The sequence below is a fragment of the Schistocerca serialis genome, chromosome 7 (assembly GCF_023864345.2).
Source record: "Schistocerca serialis cubense isolate TAMUIC-IGC-003099 chromosome 7, iqSchSeri2.2, whole genome shotgun sequence".
Classification (NCBI taxonomy): Eukaryota; Metazoa; Arthropoda; class Insecta; order Orthoptera; family Acrididae; genus Schistocerca; species Schistocerca serialis.
In genome coordinates, this window is record NC_064644.1 from 357,478,257 (window position 1) to 357,503,910 (window position 25,654).

The 25,654-nt window shown below is 39.5% G+C and overlaps 1 protein-coding gene across 1 annotated transcript; it reads right to left on the minus strand.

The window, feature by feature from the left end:
* Positions 1-3,071: 3,071 nt before the first annotated feature.
* On the minus strand, positions 3,072-23,871 carry LOC126413087 (uncharacterized). Its single transcript, XM_050082983.1, has 2 exons — positions 23,768-23,871; positions 3,072-3,625 (listed from the first exon to the last, which is right to left on the minus strand). Exons 1-2 carry the CDS (start codon positions 23,850-23,852, stop codon positions 3,072-3,074), a joined length of 639 nt encoding a protein of 212 aa, XP_049938940.1. The 5' UTR covers positions 23,853-23,871.
* Between the last annotated feature and the right edge of the window lie 1,783 nt (positions 23,872-25,654).

Below are 25,654 nucleotides of genomic sequence, written 5' to 3' on the forward strand. Positions count from 1 at the left end.
ACCAGGCGGCTTCCTCTTTCATTTCTGTCCCCCAATCCATATTCACCTACTATGTTTCCTTCTCTCCCTTTTCCTACACTCGAATTCCAGTCACCCATGACTATTAAATTTTCGTCTCCCTTCACAATCTGAATAATTTCTTTTATTTCATCATACATTTCTTCAATTTCTTCGTCATCTGCAGAGCTAGTTGGCATATAAACTTGTACTACTGTAGTAGGCGTGGGCTTCGTATCTATCTTGGCCACAATAATGCGTTCACTATGCTGTTTGTAGTAGCTTACCCGCATTCCTATTTTCCTATTCATTATTAATCCTACTCCTGCATTACCCCTATTTGATTTTGTGTTTATAACCCTGTAGTCACCTGACCAGAAGTCTTGTTCCTCCTGCCACCGAACTTCACTAATTCCCACTATATCTAACTTCAACCTATCCATTTCCCTTTTTAAATTTTCTAACCTACCTGCCCGATAAGGGATCTGACATTCCACGCTCCGATCCGTAGAACGCCAGTTTTCTTTCTCCTGATAACGACATCCTCTTGAGTAGTCCCCGCCCGGAGATCCGAATGGGGGACTATTTTACCTCCAGAATATTTTACCCAAGAGGACGCCATCATCATGTAATCATACAGTAAAGCTGCATGCCCTCGGGAAAAATTACGGCTGTAGTTTCCCCTTGCTTTCAGCCGTTCGCAGTTCCAGCACAGCAAGGCCGTTTTGGTTATTGTTACAAGGCCAGATCAGTCAATCATCCAGACTGTTGCCCTTGCAACTACTGAAAAGGCTGCTGCCCCTCTTCAGGAACCACACGTTTGTCTGGCCTCTCAACAGATACCCCTCCGTTGTGGTTGCACCTACGGTACGGCTATCTGTATTGCTGAGGCACGCAAGCCTCCCCACCAACGGCAAGGTCCATGGTTCATGGGGGGGGGGGGGTCAATTAACGTAGTTCAGTTGAATATTGCGCCGTTCTGTAACGGACACTAGATGTACACTGAAACGCCGGATTAATTGTCTCGGAGATGGGACAAATGATGAATATTTTGTTAGTTGTTACTGTATTAAACGTAGTTGTTGAATTATGCTTTTGGCAGCTACTTAATTTGTTACTGAATGACAACTTGACTTTTTCTTAATAGCGTATGCTCTTTCATGTAATCATTCCGGAGTTGTTCTTCGTATATGGCCACAGGTAAATTTAACTGGTATGGGTGGCCGCTAGTACCCTTTTAATCTTTTGGTTAATTCTATTCTGTAATTATGTTACCTATATGTTTTCGATATTCAGTGAAATGCCAGCTAAATTACGGCTTTACTAAATTCAGTGGCCGATAAGTGCCTAAATCCTGAATTTAACTTCCATAATTTATGGTTTATTACCATTAATCTGTTGTAAGTAATTTGGTGTTTTAACCTTCCCTAAAGTTCAGTAAATCCTTCAGCTGCACTAGCTATCTATTTAAAGAAGTGTTGAGAACAGAAGAGGTAGCCCTGTTGACTGAAGAAGCTGAATTAATTCCCTTTAGAGTGAAGATAGTACACCAAGAACACAAAGAAAAGAAATACCGGAACCTTGTAATGGCGGGCGACTAATGGGACTTGAATCCAGGTAGCATAAGATACATGAACTGTGTAGTACCAGACTGTCATGTATATCGACTGTTATACAGAAGTTAAAGGTTTGTTGAGAGCTGTGAAGGTTACGTGACTTACACTCCTAACAAACAAGACCTATCAGTTTAATTTTTAAAGTGTTTGGCCGCAGAAGAGTGAAACTGTAAATAAAAGATGTACATCACTCTTCGAAATAAATTTGCTTTGTGAGTGGTCTCTATCCAAATGCCACATCATAAACTCCCTGCAATTTTCTGTGAACGACTCGTAACATTTCAAGTTACCAATCTGAATTTTAGAGTCCTGTAAGTAGCAAAGCTTGAATTTTGTAGTGGTACCATATTCTCAGCAACCTGGTTCAGCGACATATTGATGGCCAGAGTTCGCTGCAACAATCTTCTCTGTCAGCAGTTGTGACACTGTCATGTGGGAGGAGGGCATTATCACCACTCTGACATTGCTTTCAAACCATCAATAGCAAGGCGCTTGTAAGAGAACACGTTATACGTAACCTTCTGCATTTCATTGCAGTTACAGATGGAAAAAGCATTAGGAACGTACTGGACAAAAAAAAAGCAGCTCAGATCTTTTCCATTTCCAAAACTATAGGCACTCAGCATGGTTAAAACTGTGTATACTCTATTAATTTATTCTCTTGTAGAAATCTGATATACAGAGGCTGTGTATGTACCACCAGTTACGCTCAGGTGGTTGTAAAGGTTTTGGAAGAATTTCAAGAAAATTGCCAATGCTGCTACCAACACACGTTAGGAAAACTTATAGCGACATCGAGGCTTTCTGGCTTTGCTTGATTTTAAACATGGACTAATTCACTTCTTTGCATAATTAACAATGTTGTATTTCATGCTTCGGTTTTTCGGTCTTTGTGTTCTTCTGTGTGGAATGATTGTGTGAGAGAACAATCAAGTTATTTACTAATGCAGGTAGTCATTATTTCAACATATACGATGGGAAAAATAGAGAGTTTTGTGTATATGCTAGTAGGTAACACTTTTCATTGATAAGTGAGATACTGTAACGACTTCATTCAGAGTTGTCACCTGAATTTCCGTTCTTTTTTCATAAAAGAGGAGTAAGTGTAAGAACAGTCATTTTCATTCATGTTATAGTGAGGTAAATTTAAAGGCAGCAGGTTACAAGACATTAGATTTAACAGATAATTTGTTAAACAAAACATTTTAACACGATAAGAAGGTAAACTTTAATGTAGATAAAATATATATATTAAAATGTTAGTAACTTACAATAATGAAAATAGAGCACGTATAAAATTTTCTCGTAAACGTACAAAGATACAGATCAGAATTCTGGAAACCTGTAAATGAAGATTTATGGAGAACAGAACACTTTCTGTAACAGATTATCACAGACGTATAAGGAGCTGGTGAAAATAAAATTTTGGAACAGAAGATGACATTTCCAAGGACAAATCTATCGGCCCCAACTGATTACTAGAGTAACGACAGTTGCACCTACTATTAGCACTGAGTTGCCTACGAACGAGAAGGCACTGTCTGTGTCTGGTGAGGGAGTAGGTGATGGTCCGTCACTTGTGGTGGGTGGTTGTTCGGACGAGTTGGGTGGCTGTTCGGACGAGTTGGGTGGCTGTTCGGACGAGTTGGGTGGCTGTTCGGACGAGTTGGGTGGCTCGGACGAGTTGGGTGGCTGTTCGGACGAGTTGGGTGGCTGTTCGGTCGGGTTCTCTGGCTCGTCGGTCGGGTTCTCCGGCTCGTCGGTCGGGTTCTCCGGCTCGTCGGTCGGGTTCTCCGGCTCGTCGGTCGGGTTCTCCGGCTCGTCGGTCGGGTTCTCCGGCTCGTCGGTCGGGTTCTCCGGCTCGTCGGTCGGGTTCTCTGGCTCGCCGGTCGGGTTCTCCGGCTCGCCGGTCGACACCTGCTGCTCCTCGTTATTTAGATCCGCCTGTAGCAGGTGTTCGTACCACTCATCATCCTCTAACTGCTCATGCGACCGTAATATATCTGCATTGCCTGCAATTTCAGAAAAAGAATTACTAACACTTTTCCATAAGACAATAATAAATGGAAGCAGATGTTATTACGTAAACAGGTCGACAAATACATTTTTTCATTTACAAGTAACCTCAAATTATTTATTTTCTGTGAATAATGCTTCCTTTAATTTATTTACTGTTTGCTTATCATGGTACGATATCTTGAAATACGTTAACTAAAAACATCAATATGGCAAGGTGTGAACAGAAATCGTTTTGCTTTCAAAAATCAGTATATCTCTCTCTTCGCTTTCTTTAATCCTATTTATCATGCTCCACGAATAACAATGGCCCACCTCGTATCTGACAATTACTTTCTGTTACCAGGTGCTGTTCTATTTGCAATGTTGTTATTTGCAGTAAAATCGGCAAGGCAGTCTCTCAGAACATCTGTCAACCATGCGAAATTTCTCTGTGCTTTAATTTATTAGTTGCTAATGTTTAGTTCTTCTGGGATGGCGACTGGGAATCATCATTACATTTGCCTTGTCTAATGTGGGAAACCGTGAAAAACCAAAAACCAACTCATTACGGCAAATACAAGGTGTTTTTTCACGCATCCAATCACAGGCTTCAACGGGTTGTGAAGGGGACTTAAAATGTTTTGATAAGAATTCAGGTTCTTGAAATGCACGATTTAAAATTAAAATAAAAGTTCATACATCCTATCAGTTTCAAATCATTTGCCCAACGCTACGCACACAAATTGAGAACAGGAGCCGTCGTCAGTCCCTGTTGTAATTACCTCATCAGGTACCATCGTCACCCGACTACATCAGCAGCTACGAGAAACTGGTATATTCGGCACTTGGAGGGTTGACTGAGGTGATCCACAGACGTACCACACACTCGACATCGACGAAAACGTCCTTTCGCGCAGAATAGAACCCAACAACGAGTGCTCGCTACAACGTCTTCACCGTGGGCTCAAGACACAGGTCAGAGCTCATTGCCTCTGCTGTGTGCATACCGTGAAGCAGGAAAATTGAAAGTGAGCCAGTCTTCAAACTTACTTTACATCCGAAGGTACATTCTCATACATGGTCTCCATCGAAAAGACACCTACTACTTCCTTTATGTAACCCCCATGAGTCTTTAATAGGGATCAACCTACATACGATCCCAGCGATTGTTAACTGCAAGACCATATCAGGTGTGTGTCTTTATCATTTCCCTGTCCCACAAGACGGTATGCTACGGCTTGTAATACATGGGGTGGTATGTGCCCTTTTACAGCTAGGTTTCCAGTAATGAGAACCTGCTTCTCGCTGTATCCTGTAAGTAATGTACGACGCGTGTTCAATGTGAATGCAACACATTTTGTTTTCTCTACACCAGTTAGGGTTGAAAAAGCATGATTTCTTGAGGGACATCATGGGATATCGTCGTTTCAGCCCCCACAGTTTCATGAAGTTAAGTGTGGTGGCACAATACGTAGCCTTCAAAATGGAGTCGGTAATGGATGTGCGTTTCAAGTAGAGACCAATCACTGAGTTTCTTTCGGCGGTAAACCAGAGGATCATAGTTATTCATAGGCGCTTACGCAATGTCAACAGAGACTAGACAGTAAACAAATGCACTGAGTGTCGTTTGGCGAGGCGTCTGTAATTATCACAAGTTCGTGCAAACCTGCTCTCCTCATCCAGTCTACAGCCAGGATCTCGCACCTTCCCTTTCCATCTGTTTGGCCCAATAAAGGCTGAGTCCACGGGAAGCAACACGTGGATGATGGGCGGGTTATTGATACAGCAACATGTTCACTCTGACGCCGGCGTCGACCGGTAGAGTGGTACCATGGGAGCATACAGGCCCTCCGAGAGAGGTGGCGTAACGCCGTAGCACTGAACGGAGATTATGTTGAAGAACAAGATTTTGTAGCCAAAAGACTGGGACATAACATGGTGTATTAGAATCCTGAATAAAACCACCCTTCTTTCAGAAAACAAATCTGTTGCGTTACTTACTGAACGCCCCTCGTATAGATAATTTGAAATGGCGAGTTGTTAACAAAGGTTCTTTACTATCCCCTCTAAAGAAAAGCCTTTGCGAAACTTTTACCAGAAAAAGATACGACTCGGTAGGACTTGTTCTAAAACATCCCATAATACCGTAATTAAGAGTACAATACAAAGATCGGTTGTCAGACAATGTTGCAGGGACATGTGAAGGCTGCAAGTGAAATGTCTTAATGAATACGCCGTCTAGTTCACTACTGACCAGGCGTGGCGTAATGGTTGAGATGCTGGACTGGATTCTCGGAGAGCATGCTTTATATTTCCGTCACGTCTGGCTATCCTGACGTAAGTTTCCATTGGAACGAATGTGCTTTGGAACAAACCATGGATAGTTTTCTTTAATATCCTTGTCCAAACGAGAGATTGCTCCGTCTCTAAGGGCGTGGCTGTTGACTTGGCATTGGTCTCAAACCCAGTGTCCTTTCTGCTCTGGTTTCTATTGAGGAGCTACGGTTTCTTTATCCATTACGTAGATGGGTTGGTTATGTGCATGTTCAACGTAAATCGCCTATGGCCATCAATGCATCCTACATTGTGGTCACAAATCAGTCGTAGCAGATGTAAGCTGCAGGCTCAACCTCTAAGTACGTGAATTTTTAATCTACTTAAATGATCGCAGTGCGATTTCCCTCAGTCACTTCCTTCCATATTTGGTCCATTTATTAATGTTGTACCCCTTCTCAAACTTGCCCAATGACCATGACCTCTGCATTACTGGTAAGACAAACGTAGTCTGCGGACTATAATTCCCAGAAAGGTACAGTGTTTGTGCGATTTAACTAGTCCCCTGGTATGTCGACCACTTCCAAATAGATACTGAACGTTCATTGTACGACGGCTGTGTGAACGTACAACACTGGTACAGAAACTGCGCTAAAAAGAAAAGAAAAAGAAAAAAAAATCGCGTTTTCTTCCGTAAAATGGGAAAGTAAGGCTGCAGAGCAACACAGTCAGAAATAGATGATTCAGTAGTCAGTTACCTTACACAATCCCGTAAAAATGAGAGACTAGGACTCCACGACTGCCAACGACAAGAATTGCCAAAAAAAGGCAGTCTCTACAACGGTTATCCTGAGAATTGTTTCCATGTTATGTACTTTTACTTCCTTCACTACCAAAAATATTTAACGCCAAAGCAATCAACATAGAAAAATCTGTAACAAAAATTTTGCCAGGACTGATAATAAAATGAAAAATAGTTAATCCTAGTAGTGACAGAATATAAGGTTGAAATCAAAGAATGTGCTGCTTTTAAATACCTGGTAATATGAGTGTAGTCAGTCAGCAAAACTAGACTTAAACACAAAGTAGGTCAAGGAATATTAGTACTTCGTTTCCCATATTCTGTCCTCTGCAGTGACAATACGATAAAACATAAAAAGCTTAATGGCGTGAAACTGGAAGCCGGACAGTCTCCTAGCATTGATAATGGAATTTTTAGAGACGACGCACTTATACGAGATAAGAGAAATTGTGCAAGTGAATAGGAAGATGGTTGAAGCAATTGAAACAAGTCAGGTGTAGCGTCTTAAGCATCTAGAGAGGGTGGATGACATGAAGGTGGCCCAAGACAGTATGGAAATAGATTACCCCCACTCTCAAAAAAAGGTAGGAGGAAAAGAATGCTGTATCGAAAGAAGGTATCTTTTGGAGTTGCGTCCGACAAGGCCTCCATGAAGGATACTCCTATCATAGGGAGAGGTGAGAGATGTACTGAGAGGATCGACTACAGCCGTAGTTAACATTCCCAATAATGATGCTCTTAGTGACGGTTGAGATCACTGTCAAATGGATAGCTGTTGTGGTCACTAAAAATAATGGCGACATTCACAATGACGTTTCACTCACGGGGGGTGGGGTTATGGGGTCCCCAGCGACAGATCAGCTTATCTCTGTAATGCCCGAAGGAATTTCTACCAAAATTGGCAAACTTATCAGTTGCTGTCTCTAAGTTATTCCTGTGGCAGTGAGACATCCATACTACCAATGCGACTGAGAATTTGGAATTAGAAGTGGCTGCATAAAACCATAACTCAAGAACGGTATGTACATGACTTATTACTTGTATAAAAATTGGGCATGATCGTTGGCTTTCGGACCAGGGATGGAAGCTTTTCCGAAACTAAGTCTGTAAACTTTTAAGGTATATATTTCGTAGCAAAGTGGCGCTATCCCGAACTGACGCCGAGGCAACTGTGCCGCCCACGGGCCACACATGACAGAAGCGTGTACGGGCGGACAGACATGCAACTGGTGAGCAGCTGACCGTCCAGATAAACGAACTGGCTACCAACCGTGTCTTCCAACGACTGTTCACCGATCGTTGCTGCGTATTGGTCTCCGCAGCAAGCACCTGGTTCATGCATCTAGACTGACTGCTGCTCATCGGCAACAGAAGTGGAATTTCCACTGGAAAACCGCTGTTGCACGTACACTAAGTGTCGGCAGGGGGCCTTTGCCTTTTCTGATGAATTAGGTTTTATGCTCCTTCCGACAGCTGGCATGTACGGTGCGGAACTACTGAAAGCAAACTCACTGCAACTAGAAGGGAGCGTTATGGTCTGGGGAATATTTGCATGGTATTCCCTGGGTGATCTCGTCATTCTGGAAGGCACCATGGGCAATGTCCACCCGCTACATGCAGTTTCTTTCTCCTCGGCACGATGGCATCTTCCATCAAGATAATGCTACTAGTCGAACTTCTCACAGAGTACGTGCGTTGTTCGAAAAGCACCAGGATGTGTTTACTGTGGTCCACTGGCCGCCACACTCCCCGGATTATAAGCCAACCCAGAATCTGCGGGACCCCCACGACTGGGTCGTACGTGCCATGGATCCTCAACCGAGAAACCTAGTACAGCGCAGTTGTCGTCATGGCTCCACATCGCTGTCGGTAACTTCCAGAACCTCATAGATTCTCTTCCTAGTTGTCTCGCAGCGGTTCGCGCTACAACAGATGGGTACTCATGTTTTTGACAGGTGGTCACATTGTCACTGGACAGTGTGTTAGAAAAACGTTCCCCAATGCGAACAAGGGAACCTCCCCATCGCACCCCCCTCAGATTTAGTTATAAGTTGACACAGTGGATAGGCCTTGATAAACTGAACACAGATAAATCGAGAACAGGAAGAAATTGTGTGGAACTACGAAAAAAATAAGCAAAATATTCAAACTGAGTAGTCCATGCGAAAGATACGCAACAACAAGGAGCATGTGAACTCAGGGGCGCGGTGGTCCCGCGGTTATCGTGAGTAGCTGCCGAACGAGAGGTCCTTGGTTCAAGTCTTCCCTCGACTGAAAATTTTACTTTCTTTATTTTCGCAAAGTTGTGATCTTTCCGTTCGTTCATTGACGTCTCTGTTCACTGTAATAAGTTTAGTGTCTGTGTTTTGCGACCGCACCGCAAAACCGTGCGATTAGTAGACGAAAGGACGTGCCTCTCCAATGGGAACCGAAAACATTTGATCGCAAGGTCATAGGTCAACCGATTCCTCCACACGAAAACACGTCTGATATTTTCTATACGACACTGGTAACTGCATGTGCGTCACATGACAGGAATATGTTGTCGACCCACCTAACTTGTACACTTAGCGAATGGGTAAAAAGATTCTTCTACCTTGCCCGATTTAGGTTTTCTTGTGGATGTGATCATCACTCCCAAAAAGTGATGAAAACATAAGAGTTTGTCACATAAACTGAAAATAAAAAATTAAACTTTTCACTGGAGGGAAGACTTAAACCTAGGACCTCTCGTCCCGTAGCTGCTCTCGCTAACCACGGGACCACGGCGCTCCTAAACTCTGATTGACCTTGATGTTGCTTATCTTCGTATGGACTACTCAATTTGTATATTTTACTTATTTTTTTCATAGTTCCACACAACTTCTTCCTGTTCTCTCGATTGATCTGTGTTCAGTTTTTCAAGGCCTATCCACTATGCCAACTGAGTGGGGTGCGATGGGGAGGTTTCCTTGTAAGTAAGGTATTGGTTTATTATATCTACCTAAAATCCCAATTATTTCAGGATAAAAATACAAGACTTTGAAATGGCGATCTACTTTAGTTAAAACTAAAAAAAATTTCGATTCAATTGCAACTTTTTGGCGAAATATTTCATGATATCACATCATCTTGATCTGCCAAATCCCATTCAGAATCAAAAAATTAATTCCCTTTTTTTCATCACAGATTCATTTTAAACTCACCATCCGATTCTTCGACACCTCTTTGGTTATTAAATCTTTTTAGTTCCTTGTAATCCTAGCTTACAGCAATGCAGGTTGAAACACGTATGTAACATAGCAGCGATGGCGAGGCATTGTAGCATCTGTGACCAGAGAGTTTGCGCTTGACCGCGCGAGTGTTGCGAGCGGTTCTCAGTCTGTCAGTCAGTCGTTGCGAGTCTGTCAGCAGTCGTTGCGAGTCTGTCAGTAGTCGTTGCGAGTCTGTCAGTAGTCGTTGCGAGTCTGTAGCTCTGTCTAGTTGAGAGCAGTACTCTAGTAGTAGTCGTTGTGTGCAGTACGCCAATAGTCGTCATGGAGAGCGGTCGGCAACACTGGTCAAGATGGTGAATAAGGTATACTGTTAATTAATATAATCATTAGATAATGAAAAATTTTATTTATTGTAACTATTCTCCAACAAGTCCCCCAATAATAATTTTTATTTCAAAAGCATTTTTTCAAAAATTTAATTTTTTATTGAACTAAAGATTTCGTTGCACTTCCCATTTCACTCCACTTCTTTAAAAGAAAATTTTTAGTAAAATCACAAAAAAAGAGAATATTATTATTTGCAATGCAGTTCCTCCAAGCGGTGCGCAACAACAAGAGCAGAAATGTGACATCCATTTATTCTGAGGTAAGACTTTAACTCTGATTGTTTTACACAGGGCCAAAGACCAATATTTCGGTCTAGTTGAATTTTCTTATCACTGAATGGACTTTAATTTTTTGTGAGGAATTTATATTTGAGTCAGATTGCAAATTTCACATTTTTGTTGCCATTGTCAGTACATTTGATTGTGGGCAGGTTACGCATAGCACAATGTCCATTAGCATCCCTAATTAAATATTGTCGTGTTTCTTTCTTTCAAATTTTTGTGGGGAGGTTACACTCGGCTCCCATTTGTATTAAGTATTGTCTTTTTCTTTCTTTTAAAATTACGGTGGGGAGGTTACACTTGGCGACACCCAGTCCAGGATCGTATTTCGTTGAGAGTCTTTTGAGCGACAGTCAGATATCTGCTCTTATTTGCTTAGATATAATTAGGATTTGGCGCTACGCTTTTATTAACTTGTGACTTTCTTTCTACAGGTCAACGGCAATTCGTTGCTCTGTTGTATTTGTGTATTGCTTTTGTATTGTGCTTATTTATTTTGTGAAAAATTGTGACTATAGCAAAAATGCCGCGAAAGGCTGTGAATAGTGTATCGCGAGGTATTTTGAATGAAACTACCGACTTAAACAGCGTGACCGATAGTAATTATGACATGCAGTATAATGATGACAATCCTGCGTTCACTAACAATCAGTGCATTCCAAACACTAATGATGACTTTTACCTTAATGATGAACAAACGAACTCAATTGTCTCGTCTGTTAATTTGACGACAATTGATGACGCAGAACGTTCTATTGTAATGAGCACTGCCCAGCCTAACACACCCGGTTTGAAAAATTCTCGTGACGAACAGACAAATTTGTCTAATGAAAGTGGTCAGTGTACCGAAAATACGACGGACTCGAGTGAGAAACGTTTTTGTAAATTACAGAATGACCAAATGGTCACGCAAAACGCGACACTTGCAAATACACCGTCAAACAGCACAGATAATAGAGTAGGTAATAATGTCTGGGATCAAATAATGGCTTTTTTACGACTAATGAATGAAAAACTGGAAAACGATCTCAAACAAAGTAAACTAATTAATGAAAGGTATAAACAATCGAATGAAGAACAAGACAACATTAATAAAAAAATCAAACAACTTAGTGAACGGAATGAACAGCTTGAGGAACAGATTAAAGCCATTGCCGCGCAAAATTATGATAATAGAGGACAATTACGTGTGGATACTAAGACTTGTGCTAATAACAGTAATGAAGAAGTTGGCACTGTTGCACAAGAATTAGTTAGCACACGTGTAAGCACAACAGAATTACATAAAGACGAAGTTAAAGCAGTCACTGAACAATGTTCAGCAAACGCAACACAGATACACGAAGTTAATGTAGTTACTGAACAATGCCGTAAAAACGCAGTACAGTTAAGCGACGAGTTTAATTTAGAGCCACTGGAAGTTTCACACACTCCGAATATGGAAGTTGACGAGAAATTAGCAAGACAGATCAACCAGATTGACGAAAGTATTAAAGTAACAGAATTAACAATTATTTCAGTCACCAATACGTCACAGAACCCGCCACGTTGCGAATATTTGTCAGACTTACGCAGTGCGTATAATGTGAACAATTTACAGAGACTACGCGAATTAAAATCCGAAAAGCCACGCGACTTAAAATCTGAAAAGCTATGCAACTGGAAATCCGGAATGACACAGACGAACAGATTCACACACAAACCCGAACGTGTTTTCAAATTCAATGACGAGAACGTAGATTACGAGCAATTTTTATCCGCCAGAAAATGTAAAGAATTTAATAATGACAGAACACAGGTACACGCTTTGAGCTGTATACGACAATTTGTTTTTATGCTTTCACCGCTATTGCGTGTAATGCAGAAACTAGCTTTGAACCAGATGCGACAATTTATTTTTGTATTTACAACAGCATTGCCTGTAATGAGGAAACTTGAATTAACATGGATACAACTATTTGCTTTTGGATTTATACCGCAATTGCCTGTAACGCAAAAGCCAAAATTTATTTGCAGTGCGTAAATGACCTCAGGGGATTCATTACGCTTTAATGAATATGTGCCGTAGCGAGCATAGGGCCCCGAGCTGTAGTAGTGCTATTTCATCTTTAGTTTTCTGCACTGCTGCCTTTTCTTCTACTATCCTTTATATCTATCAAAACTGCTCTTTAACTATTGCTCTACCTAGGATTAAGAAACATTGTAATGAAAACCGGATATGACAAATATTTTACCGAATGTGACAATTTTCAGCAGGCACTCCCGTAACGACAACTACCGCCGTAACTTTATTAACAGATAAAATCGTAATCATCAGTATGTACAAAATTTTCGGCAGTCGGAACCATATTTTTGTAACAATAGATGTTTTTCACTACAATAGCATGAAAGTCAGCCGCTTAGCATACCTAACCAACAATGCAGTCTACAAGGTCAACCAAACTTTAATGTTTCGCCGCGTGCACGTAAAGTCTCAGCTACAACAAATAGTAACGCACGGCAGCAAAGAAATAACTACGTACAGACAACACACTATTTCAACTCGTATCGCAATGCGCCGTATAGAAATTACTATCAGGACAGATGTAAAAAGAATGATGAGCACAATTTTCAGCGTACATTTAATAACAGTCGATCTTATGAGCAGCAACAACATCAGCAACAACAAATAATCATGAATGAAACAGACAATAGGTGTCATCCATAGCGTAACACGTCAGTAAGAAATAACAAAGCAGTTCATATAGTGGATATGCCACAATATTCTCCCGTAAATAACAGCACGTACGATAGATTTTTAACCAGATACAGCACAGATTGCATATTACAGTAACGCAAACATTACTTTTGACACGCAGAATTTTGCTCACGAGAATGTTATTTGAAACATGCTCTGTTGAATGCACCACTTTTATCGCACCCAGATCTTACCAGAAATTTTTCCATTGCCACCGACAGTTCCAACACCGCCTTAGGCGTACACATTTTCCAGGAAATTGAAGAAGATGGTTCGATTGTAATCAAAAACATCGCATTTGCAAGCCGCATTCTGTCACCTGCTGAACGAAATTACTCCGTTACAGAACTTGAAACATTATGTGTTGTATGGGCTTTTACGAGATTTCGGCACTTTCTTTATGGCAGACATACCAACGTTTACACAGACCACAGAGCGATACAATTTTTACTCTCGGCTAAATTCACTCACGATAGATTAAGTAGATGGAAACTATATTTACAGGAATTTAATTTTACAATAGTTCACATTCCCGGCACGCAAAATGTTATAGCAGACGCACTATCGCGTTCTCTCGGCAACAATCAGCAAGACGTAGCAACCAACTTCTGCAAAACAAATTTCAGTGTCATGTACATTCAGCAAGTTGCATTTGAAAACTTTATTTCATCGTCATTACAGGACATAGCAAAGGAGCAAAATAAAGACAATGTGTGGAAAGAAATTAAACAGCTTTGGCAAGATAAGAATAATGTTACGATTAGGAACCACTACACAGTGCGCAATGACATTCTGTTTCGCCGCTCTCATCCTGACAGCAACAATTGGTTATTATGCATTCCTGACGAACTGATCAACAAATTAATTTGGTACACTCATTTAAGCTACGCACATTACGGAGCACGAAAATGTTTTCTTATACTGAGACAGAACTGTTATTTTACCAACATGGAGAAACGTATACGACGAGTTTTAGCGTCTTGTAAAATTTGCCAGAAAGCTAAATCAGACACCACTTCACATATTCCTCCATTATATCCCATTATACCTGTTAAATTAAGACATATGGCCGCTGTAGATATTTTTGGTCCGATTCCCAGAACTAACAGAGGTTTTTGCTACATATTTGTCGCTGTTGAGCTTACTTCAAAATTTGTTACTTTCACTCCATTACGCAAAGCTACTGCTAAAACTGTTTCGAAAGCATTTGTAAAACATTTTCTATCTCATGTAGGGCATGTAATGAAAGTAATTTCTGACAATGGATCTCAATTTCGTAGTAGCGTATGGACACGCATGTTACGAGCCAGAAACATTTCTCCGATCTATATATCCAAGTACCACGCTTCTTCGAACCCTTGTGAAAGATTAATGAAAGAAATTGGTAAACTGTGCCGAATATACTGCCACAAAAGACATATTGATTGGGACACACACATATTCTCATTCCAAGATGTAATTAATTCCATACCAAATGAATCCACTATGCTATCTCCGTCTGTTATACTGAAAAATGCTGAACCACCTAACAAAATTAAAGAATTAATAACATTTCCTACATCTCGTCGTTTACGACACCACGAAATAATTGACATTGCGCTGAACAACATCAAACGTGCCGCAGAGCGCCGGAGAAGACAGCAAAAACAGGTTTGTACACGCAGCGACTTTCACGTTGGACAGAAGATATTAGTACGTACACACTATTTATCCAGTAAATTAAAAGGTAAGTGCAGTAAATTTGAACTTCTATACGCAGGTCCATATCGGATTCGCAGCATCCCTCACCCCAATGTTGTACACGTCGAAACTTTGAGAACTAGAAAATCGAAAGGCAATCACCATGTCTCAAACATTAAACCGTTTATTGAGTGAAACCACTGTATGATTCAACACACTATGATGCCATTTACTAATGCAATTATTTCACGTGACTAATTACTGATGATTATCGTATTTTTTCTTGGCAAGTGCCCGGCAAGGTAAGGTTAGCAGGTCGCTTTTCTTGTCGTTACACATCAGACCGTGCACATTTTCCACTTTTTTTGTGTGTATGATTGTACTCCAGTTTTGTTTGTATGTATTGTGAAATAGTTAAGATATAACACACACCAGTCGACGTTGACATTTTTTTGCCTTATGACATCTCAACATCGTGACTGTTTCACATTTTTTTTTTTTTTGCTGCTGCATTGTATTATTCTGTGTATATTTTTGCATTTGAACACTGTCAATGTTTTTGACATATTACGTTTTCTGTCATGTTATGCTGTATGCTTAAGTATGTTACCATAAACCAGTCATTATTTAGTGGGTATATGATTTAAATGCAAGACATTAATCTTTGTTCATCAATTTCAGTAAGAAATGGTGCGTGTAAGAAATAAATTCAACAGAAATGGGAATTTCACCTACGGGATAAACGAAAGGAGATGCAATAACTTTATGAGGAAGAGTAAATGGATCAGGATTAACAAGCATTAACAAGACTATACTGTACTCATCACAGAATAGCAGTCTTAACTAATTTTTTCTTTCAGAATACAAGGTGATTGATGCAGGCTGTCAGAGAGAACTACACATCTTAGTTTTAGTGATGAAATATGCTAGAGATAAGGAATAGTTATGTAATGAGTAATGAAGTGATTTTTTGCAGATGATAATGAATACTGATGAATAAGGATGAAGGATATGGTATTATGGATAATGAAGTTTTTCTTTACAGGTGATGATAATAATGAAGTTATGGTAATGTGGATAATGAAGTTTTTTCTTTACAGATGAGGATAATGTTGAAGTTATGTATTTATGCTACGTAGTTATTTAAGTATATGTTGCAGTTTGCTTTGACAGCAGGTGTTACATTGCATAGTAGGATGACAGAAAGTTTTGGAAAGGACAGCTATGGAACACATTTTTATACACATTTCACTGCCTGTTAATTCGAAGTTCACTACTTTTCAGCATAGTGTGCGTTTCTTCTTTCAGGTCAATAATCCATTTTGTAATTTTTCCAGGAGAAGTTTTTCATGATACTTACTAAACCTGTTACTTATTATACCTGTTCTAGTACTTGCATTTTTATATTTTTACCCATTTGTGTCTATCGTTTATAAATGTGATCACATGTACTGCCTTGTTACATAATCTTGCTACAGCTGACTCATGACGAGTGACGTTACCTATCCTCATTTGCTGCAATAGGTCAAAAGCAAATAGTGTTATGTTTCAGCAATTAATTATCGATCCCAACGCAATGCATTGCTACCAAAAAAAATGTATTACCAGTCCCACATAATGTCATTAGTTTATGATAATTCTGAATAATACTGATCAACTCTGAATAGCATGTCACGTGAGTAATGACCTCTTAATGAGACTATATTCAAAATAATGCTTTGTCACTAGCTAATAACTGCCACTGTTTATTGTAATGATACTACTTATAATGCCTGTGATTATTAATGATTTGACTGTAATTAACTGATTTTAATAATGACTTTGTAATGATCTGAATACTACTGAAGGAGGAACACTGTTTATTGTAATGATACTACTTATAATGCCTGTGATTTTTAATGATTTGACTGTAATTAACTGATTATGACTTCGTAATAATCTGAATAATACTGAATGATGATTCTATTCAATACTTGCTGGCCACTGAGTGCCAATAATTAATGTCACTTGAAGAATTGTTATTAATTATGCCATTAATTAGCCCTTTTTTTTCCATGTTGAGTTTTCATGTTTTGGTTAATGGCCAATGAGTGCCAATAATTTGTATCACTCAACGTATTATGTTAATGCTAGGCCAATAATTGACTCTCCTTTTCAACTAAGACTTCTGATGAACATTATTCTGTCATACTAAATATACTTTGTAAATGGCCAAGGACCGCCACTGTTTATTGTAATACGATTACCCATGATGCCAGCTAGTGATTCTTAATAGATTGGAATGACACATAATTAATTAACTATGGTACTGTTTAATAATGCTTTGTAATTAGGAGAAGACTAATGATTCTTACTATTGGAATGACAAATGATTAATTAACGACAAATGATTAATTAACTGTAATTAGACAAATGATTAATTAACGACAAATGATTAATTAACTGTAATTAGACAAATGATTAATTAACGACAAATGATTAATTAACTGTAATTAGGAAAAGGCTAATGATTATTATTGGAATGACAAATGATTAATTAACCGTAATTAGGATGTTTTGTAATTAGAAGGCTAATGAATCTTAATTACTGTTTAATAATGCTTTGTAATTAGGAGAAGACTAATGATTCTTACTATATTAGAATGACAAATGATTAATTAACGACAAATGATTAATTAACTGTAATTAGACAAATGATTAATTAACGACAAATGATTAATCAACTGTAATTAGGAAAAGGCTAATGATTATTATTGGAATGACAAATGATTAATTAACTGTAATTAGGAGAAGGTTAATGATTCTTAATTATACTCTGTAACTAAAAAGATTGCGATTATTTCATAATGCTTTGTAACCAGGAAAAGAAGGCTACTGATTCTATGTAAAACAATTAATGAACATTTTTCTGTAATACTACATACTTGGTACAGAAATGTTCAATAACTGGGCTATGAATGCCACAAACTATCAATGAAGACTGTAATTGTCAATATTATGTGACTTGATGTCCTTCACCTCATAAGCTGACTACCCTGAATTACTGCAATGTCCATTTGTCCTGTTTATCCTAGTGATCATGGAGCACTATATTTGGTTTTTGCACTAATTCTACGTTGGTGTGCCTTGTAAGAGTGTGGTGTTGACACGACATGCTGTCCACCACCATGAGCGATGAAGACATTATTATGGTCCCACTGTTTGGTGTACGTAATGTACTGCCAAAATGAAAACATGGAACATTACTACGACAGTTCAGTGTCTTGGCTACACTGATAAATTCTGATGGGAAAAGAACTTCAAGTTGTGTCACTTGGTGTTGTACTTCTGTGGAAAGATATGGACTTTCAGAGCAGCTGTGTGCAATCTAAAGTGCTACAACCATGATGCAATCCTTCCCTTTCCTATCCTGATTCTTGTCACATAAAGAAAAAAATTTTTTGGTAACATCATTTATGTTCATAGGTTATACATTTTTTCGATTCCTGAACTCCAGTGCGAGTAAACTTATGGCACTGGTCGACATGATGTTTGCCATTATGTTTATTTGTTGTGAAAATGCTAAAGACATTTTTCAGTGCATGTGCACTTTGGACATGATTTTCTTGCCATTAAGTTTATTCATTGCGAAAATGCTAAAGACATTTTTTTTGATTTGTTCTGAAGTACAGTATATGTGCACTTTTGTCTTTTATATTGTATATACATTTTTTTTATTTTCTGAACTACAGTGCATGTGCACTTCTGTTAGGTGTCAATATGTTTTCTACTGAACTTCAGTGCCTGTGCACTTTTCTCATTTTTCAAGATGATTTGTACTCATTCTGTATATTCAATACTTCAGTGTGTATGATTTTTTTTCAGTGCGTGTGCACTTTGTTATCTGTCAAAAAATTTGTATATACATTTTTCTGATTTGCTACTATGTTTTGTATTCACATTTTGTCTTTGTCTGATATATTTTGTACTTAGTGCGTGTGCACAACATTTAAATATTCTGTAAGTTGTAGAATTTTGTTAATTAAAGAAAAATTTTGCCGCGCTTGGCAAGTCCAAATGACTCACCATCGCTGCCAAATTTTTGCCCCCCCAGTGGAGGGTTATGAAACACGTATGTAACATAGCAGCGATGGCGAGGCATTGTAGCATCTGTGACCAGAGAGTTTGCGCTTGACCGCGCGAGTGTTGCGAGCGGTTCTCAGTCTGTCAGTCAGTCGTTGCGAGTCTGTCAGCAGTCGTTGCGAGTCTGTCAGTAGTCGTTGCGAGTCTGTCAGTAGTCGTTGCGAGTCTGTAGCTCTGTCTAGTTGAGAGCAGTACTCTAGTAGTAGTCGTTGTGTGCAGTACGCCAATAGTCGTCATGGAGAGCGGTCGGCAACACTGGTCAAGATGGTGAATAAGGTATACTGTTAATTAATATAATCATTAGATAATGAAAAATTTTATTTATTGTAACTATTCTCCAACAAGTCCCCCAATAATAATTTTTATTTCAAAAGCATTTTTTCAAAAATTTAATTTTTTATTGAACTAAAGATTTCGTTGCACTTCCCATTTCACTCCACTTCTTTAAAAGAAAATTTTTAGTAAAATCACAAAAAAAGAGAATATTATTATTTGCAATGCAGTTCCTCCAAGCGGTGCGCAACAACAAGAGCAGAAATGTGACATCCATTTATTCTGAGGTAAGACTTTAACTCTGATTGTTTTACACAGGGCCAAAGACCAATATTTCGGTCTAGTTGAATTTTCTTATCACTGAATGGACTTTAATTTTTTGTGAGGAATTTATATTTGAGTCAGATTGCAAATTTCACATTTTTGTTGCCATTGTCAGTACATTTGATTGTGGGCAGGTTACGCATAGCACAATGTCCATTAGCATCCCTAATTAAATATTGTCGTGTTTCTTTCTTTCAAATTTTTGTGGGGAGGTTACACTCGGCTCCCATTTGTATTAAGTATTGTCTTTTTCTTTCTTTTAAAATTACGGTGGGGAGGTTACAAGGTCAATTGTTTGTTTTTATGTCATAGGTTCTAGTGTGCTGAATCACGTGCAACCTCTGCCTTTGAAGCAGAAAAATGAAAAAAGTCAGCAAATCTTCTCTTGAAACTTACGCCTTAACATTACGAACTCTTTTACGTTTTCTGACTATTTGTTATGAAATACCAAAGTTCTATATATGCATAGTCGTATGTCAGTATGAAAAACCATTCCATCTTTTAACGCACAGCTTAATCAGAATTAATCGTTAAACACTCAATTATCGCGGATGACTTCGGACGTCTAGTAGGAATACACCTGCTGAACGTTATAAGCGCAAAATTATAAGCAACTGATGCAGTACGTGTGCGACCGGTCACCACTCGTTACGATACGCTGAGTCCTTACTTTGCTCACTCATGTTGTTGCACTACAAACACAAGATTATTTCAGTGAGACGTCCCATATCCGATCTGGTTAGCAATCTTGGAACAGTTGTGGAATCTATTACGGACTTTGGTCCCGATCGGTAGCATTCGCGTCTTTGCCTAGTTAAGCAGAGTAGCGCAAGCTAGCAGGCGGAAAGGGGGGAGAAAGTAACGGCGAATCATTTGAAGTGGGCAACGTCTGTTGCGTAACTGCTAAAACCATTCATTTACGATGAATTTTTATGTTGAATAAAACGTTCTCGGATTTCCAGCCGCGTCAATTCGAATAAAATCTTCGAGTTTTCGATGGCCATCTCCACCATCGTCGTCAGGAGTTCACTGACTACCGGGGCTGTTACGGTCTCTCGCTTATATGGGCATGATGACATCATGTTACATCATGTTACGTTATGTTACATTTTATGCGCTGTAAAGCAAGTAAATCAGTACACAGAACCGAAAAACGGATTGAACGCTGCAGTGCTTTACTAGGCGTTCTTTAGTGTAAGCTGTTGCGCACTTTCCATCGTCCAGGATAATTTACCGAACACGTTATAGGAATAAGTACAGTTTAACATGTACTCCGAAACTTCGCACAATTCTACTTCGGTTCAGGCAGTAAACAGTGAAAACCTGTTGGTATTTGGACACTTCGTTACGAATAATAAATTAAAAAAATTATTTATATCCGCAGAAATAAATACCGATAATCCCTTTACCTGTGAATAATTTACTTACGATTGAAATGATATGAACGATCTATTTATTCGAATAGTTATCCAGATGCAAATTTATTCCTACAGTGCTCATCTCTACTCAGGAGCCAGGTCACTGACGATTGATCATATAACATTCCAGACGTGTGTTCGGGCTGTCCCACAATTAACTCTATGTCGTCAGGAAAATAATCTACCTACTTCATTCAATATGAGGTCAAACTTCTTCAGATTGTAACTCTGTCTAAGAAGTTCTACTGGATTGTATTCTTTGAGAACACACCCTATCTCATAAGAAACAATCACCACTGTGAAACGTATCAGAGCGCAAACGCGCCGACTGCAATAAAGAGCAGTGACAGTGAGATTTAAAATATACATGACGAGGAGCTGAGATACGCTAAATATTTTTAACATGGATTTTAGGTGGCAGACTGCACACATATTCTTCGGACTACTTCGACAAGTAATGCATTCTTCTTCGACCAGGGTCTCACACGTGGGAGATCCGCAATGACATGTTTACAATTAACTACTTCATATGTACAGGATATAATTAAAATTTCCTTTCGCAATTGAAGCTTACAAAGATTTTCTTTCTCCTACTTAATTCCTGAGTCAGTTCACAGTGTTTAGATTTTCTGAACATTTCAAACCTACCGTGAAGTCTCCCGTGTAAAACACATGGTTAATGGTAAACACAGAAAGCAGGGACTTCAATTTGTTAGTAAACACACATGTAGCTCTTTCAGTACCTAATTTATCACCATTAGTATAAGCGTTCATGCATCCAAGTAAGCCATGTTTTCAATGAGTTGCCGCGCGGGATTAGCCGAGCGGTCTAGGGCGCTGCAGTCATGGACTGTGTGGCTGGTCCCGGCAGAGGTTCGCGTCCTCCCTCGGGCATGGGTGTGTGTGTTTGTCCTTAGGACAATTTAGGTTAACTAGTGTGTAAGCTTAGGGACTGATGACCTTAGCAGTTAAGTCTCATAAGATTTCACGCACATTTGAACATCAATGAGTTGTTATAACGGTAGTTGGGTGGGAGAGAATTTTAAAATTATTGCAGTTTACTCTGCTGATTAAAAACTTAAAAGCAGATTTAGTGCCATGTCCACCATTCAAAACTATTTTAACATACAACACAGTGTTAATGGAGGAGAACTGTTGCTTAATTTCTGTTTCACCCCACACCTCCCCTTCTCAGATGTTTCTAATTACATTTATAAGCATTTTTGTAAAGGATAAGTCTGATTTTTTTAAATGTAAACTACAAACAAAAGATGAAAAGAGGTGACACTCCCAGAACTGAAAGTTGCCTCTCACTGTGCGGCCGCTTCCTCTTAGCAAGAAGGGGTATAGTGACGTCGCATTCGAGAGTGGGGCGATTCAGATACTCGCCCGACCCTCCAGGTTAATGTTTCCCGTACTTGTCCTGAAGTTATTTCGAAAGCGAGACGGAAAATACCTTTCCACGATCCTCTCTTCTCCAAACTCGGCCTCGTTGATGGGAGGTCAAATCACAATGTTCGTTTTATGTCGGATGACAATCGCAATAAACCGGCAACTGATATTATTTAAGGAATTTTTGGAATTAGAGTATTTCTAGAGAAAATGATTTGGTCTTGGTGGTTCACAATCATGTTAACAGATTAAACAGACGTTGCTCGTTGCTGAGCAACCTTTTCACGAAATTCCAATCGGTAACTATCTCCCGCTAATGTCGAAGTACTTTGCCCACCCCAGCTACATAGGGCGAAGAGTAAATTTTGTGTTAAAATAGCTCAGAGCTCGAACGGAAAGATTTAGATGTGCTACTCGAGAATGTTGCGGCAGAGAAATAGAATGTACGTGACTCCATGACCCCTTTACCGAACATACAAATGTGAATTACAGAGTAGTGACATAGGCAACAACACGGGTAAATGAAATTGTCAAACTGGCGAACTGAAACGAGACGTCGCTAGTCTCTACAGATTCAGGCCAAATCAATGTTTATCTGTTGTCGACTATGAACATTATATTATTTTATGAGTTGTAATGCATCCAGCCCAAGGTTACGAGATGTTTAAACTAATCGCAAGTAGTGATGCACTAATACCAATAATTATTGTTCTGGATCATTGTGGAGAGTATCCCTTCTGCATAGCTGCACTATTTAAAGCCATAATAATATACCTTACGTCTTTTTTTATTACAAACCTACTTCATGTTTCATTAACACCGGTGTTATCCTCTCTAGTTGGTCTTCTAGGTAGCTTGCGTAATCACCGCCTCCGCTTCTGTTGGGACCCAGATGTTACGTTACAATCCTGCTTTGCTTTCACTTTGCTTCTACGCAAAATGGTACTGGTACTCACTCAAACTACAAAACCGTCGTTCCAGTACCACTAATACCTACTCCTTCCGTGTGTAAAATGAGCTACAATTGCCGAATTACTGTCACATCAATCCATACGCAAGGCCAACAACGTATCCGACAACTACAGAGCAAACCATTGGTATGACTAACCCGATTAAACAGTATGCTGCCAATGCTTGTCATCGGCGGCAACGATACAGGCAAGTTTTACCATATTTATTGGGATATTCTCAAATGTATAGTTGTTGTAATGATTGCCAGTGTCATTAAATTATTACATATTACGCCGTTTTCGACACGTAATGATTTCTTACCTTCAACACCTCTCTGTAAGCTTCCAGGCAAATACGAGATGGCGCATAGCACCAGTAGCGTTGCGAAGAAACCTTCGAACCTCATCCTGAGAGGCTGCGGAGAGCTTAACACACGATGTGACCCGGCCAGCGTTCCCGTTGCTACTTATACTCTTCCACTACACTCGTTATCGGCTAGAGATAATTGTCCTTTCGATCGGGCTGCCCGATAGCGCGTAGCGAGATAATGCTGCAATCCAGTCTCGTTGTTAGCTCCACGATTTGCAAACTACCACCACCAGTATAACGATTCACTGAAGATCGCCCTCTTTTTTTGGTATCGTAATGTATATGGCACAGTTGGAATGTGTGTTTCGAGCTACATCACGGGTGTCCAACGCGCCTGGTGAGCGCAAAATTCGACAAGAATACCGGAAGAGTCTGCAATCTTCAAACTACGTAGTGGCACTGTGTTATCAAGATAAAGAACAGACGTCAGGTCCCTACTTCATTTCCTAGAAGCTTATCGGGACCCGAGGAAAATTTCATCAGCTGAAATTTCTATTATACATATTTAAAGTACATATTCATTTCTTTTCCTGTATGTACAGCATCTATAAAAGCAGTCAATACTTTTCTTTTTAAAAATTGATGAACAGTTCTCATACACTAAGTTTATTTATACACACATCTACGTTATGCAAGCTACCTTACGCTGTGAGACCCAGAGGACATCCTGTACACCGCTGCCTGTTTCATTTACGAATGGTCTGTGGGAAGAATAAGTGTCGATGAAATTCTGATGCTTTTCATTGTGGACGTATCGCGAGACGTACGAGTGAAGAAACAATGTTTTGTCCGACTCTTCATGGAAAGTATTGTCAAGGAACTTCAATTGTAATCGTCTGTTGTAGGGACTTCCATTGGATTTGTTGGGCCTCTGCGTAACGCTACTGCGCCGACTAAACGATGTAACGCGCCGCTCATCGTAGAATCTTCTGATAACGGTCAGAAATTGAGGACCAATACTCAAGAACTTGTCTGACAGGTGTCTTGTAAGTCACTTTCTTCTCTCCAACGAATTTCAGCCTGGCATCTGCTCTACCTACCAGTTTACGTTGTCACTCTACACTAGGTCGCTCGGAATGGTTACTCCTAGTTACCGTTTAAAGTGAATTATCACAAAGAGTGTAACGTAACAGCAGTGTAACTCTTCATATATTTATAAACAATACCTTACATGCGTTAACGTTCAGTGAAAACAGCCAGTCCCTTCAGCAATTGAAACGTCCCCTTAGAACAATTTATACAAGACTGTGCTTAAACTGACACACAATGTTTTTAGCGCAACGCAATCTGACTTTCAAAAATCCCTGCAAAAGAATGGCCCTGACTAACATTAACCTATACGTTTCACAAATCACTTACCTCACAAAAATCTTGGTTACTCGAGCTACTGCAATACAGCGAGCGCCACTATTGCCAGCTAAATAAAAGATTCAAACTACGGAAGGCACTAACTACTGATAGGGATAGTTAGCAAATGAAAGATATTAATAGAGAACAAACAATGTATTTACCTTAATAGTCATAATATATATAGCAGTTCATGACAAATTACAAAACTCCGCCATCTCTCTCCTTACATCCACCACTGCTGGCGGCTCACCTCCAACTGCGCAACGCTACGCGCTGTTCACATCCAGCTGCCTAACACTACAATGGCGAGTATTACAACAATGCAAAGCAGCCACAGACTGCACACAGCACAGCCAGTGATTTTCATACAGAGGTGGCGTTACCAATAAAAAAACCTAAACAGCCTACTTACACAATCAACGAAACTATGGTGGCGTCTTTGCAGTTGTCTAGCCAATTAACCATTTATATATATTGTATACAGTTACG

Bases quoted from the DNA above. Each gene is read 5' to 3' on its own strand.
- LOC126413087 (XM_050082983.1), bottom strand. From the start codon at position 23,852: ATGAGGTTCGAAGGTTTCTTCGCAACGCTACTGGTGCTATGCGCCATC. The intron at 3,626-23,767 runs GTAAGAAATCAT...CTGAAATTGCAG, and splicing joins CTTACAGAGAGGTGTTGAAG to GCAATGCAGATATATTACGG.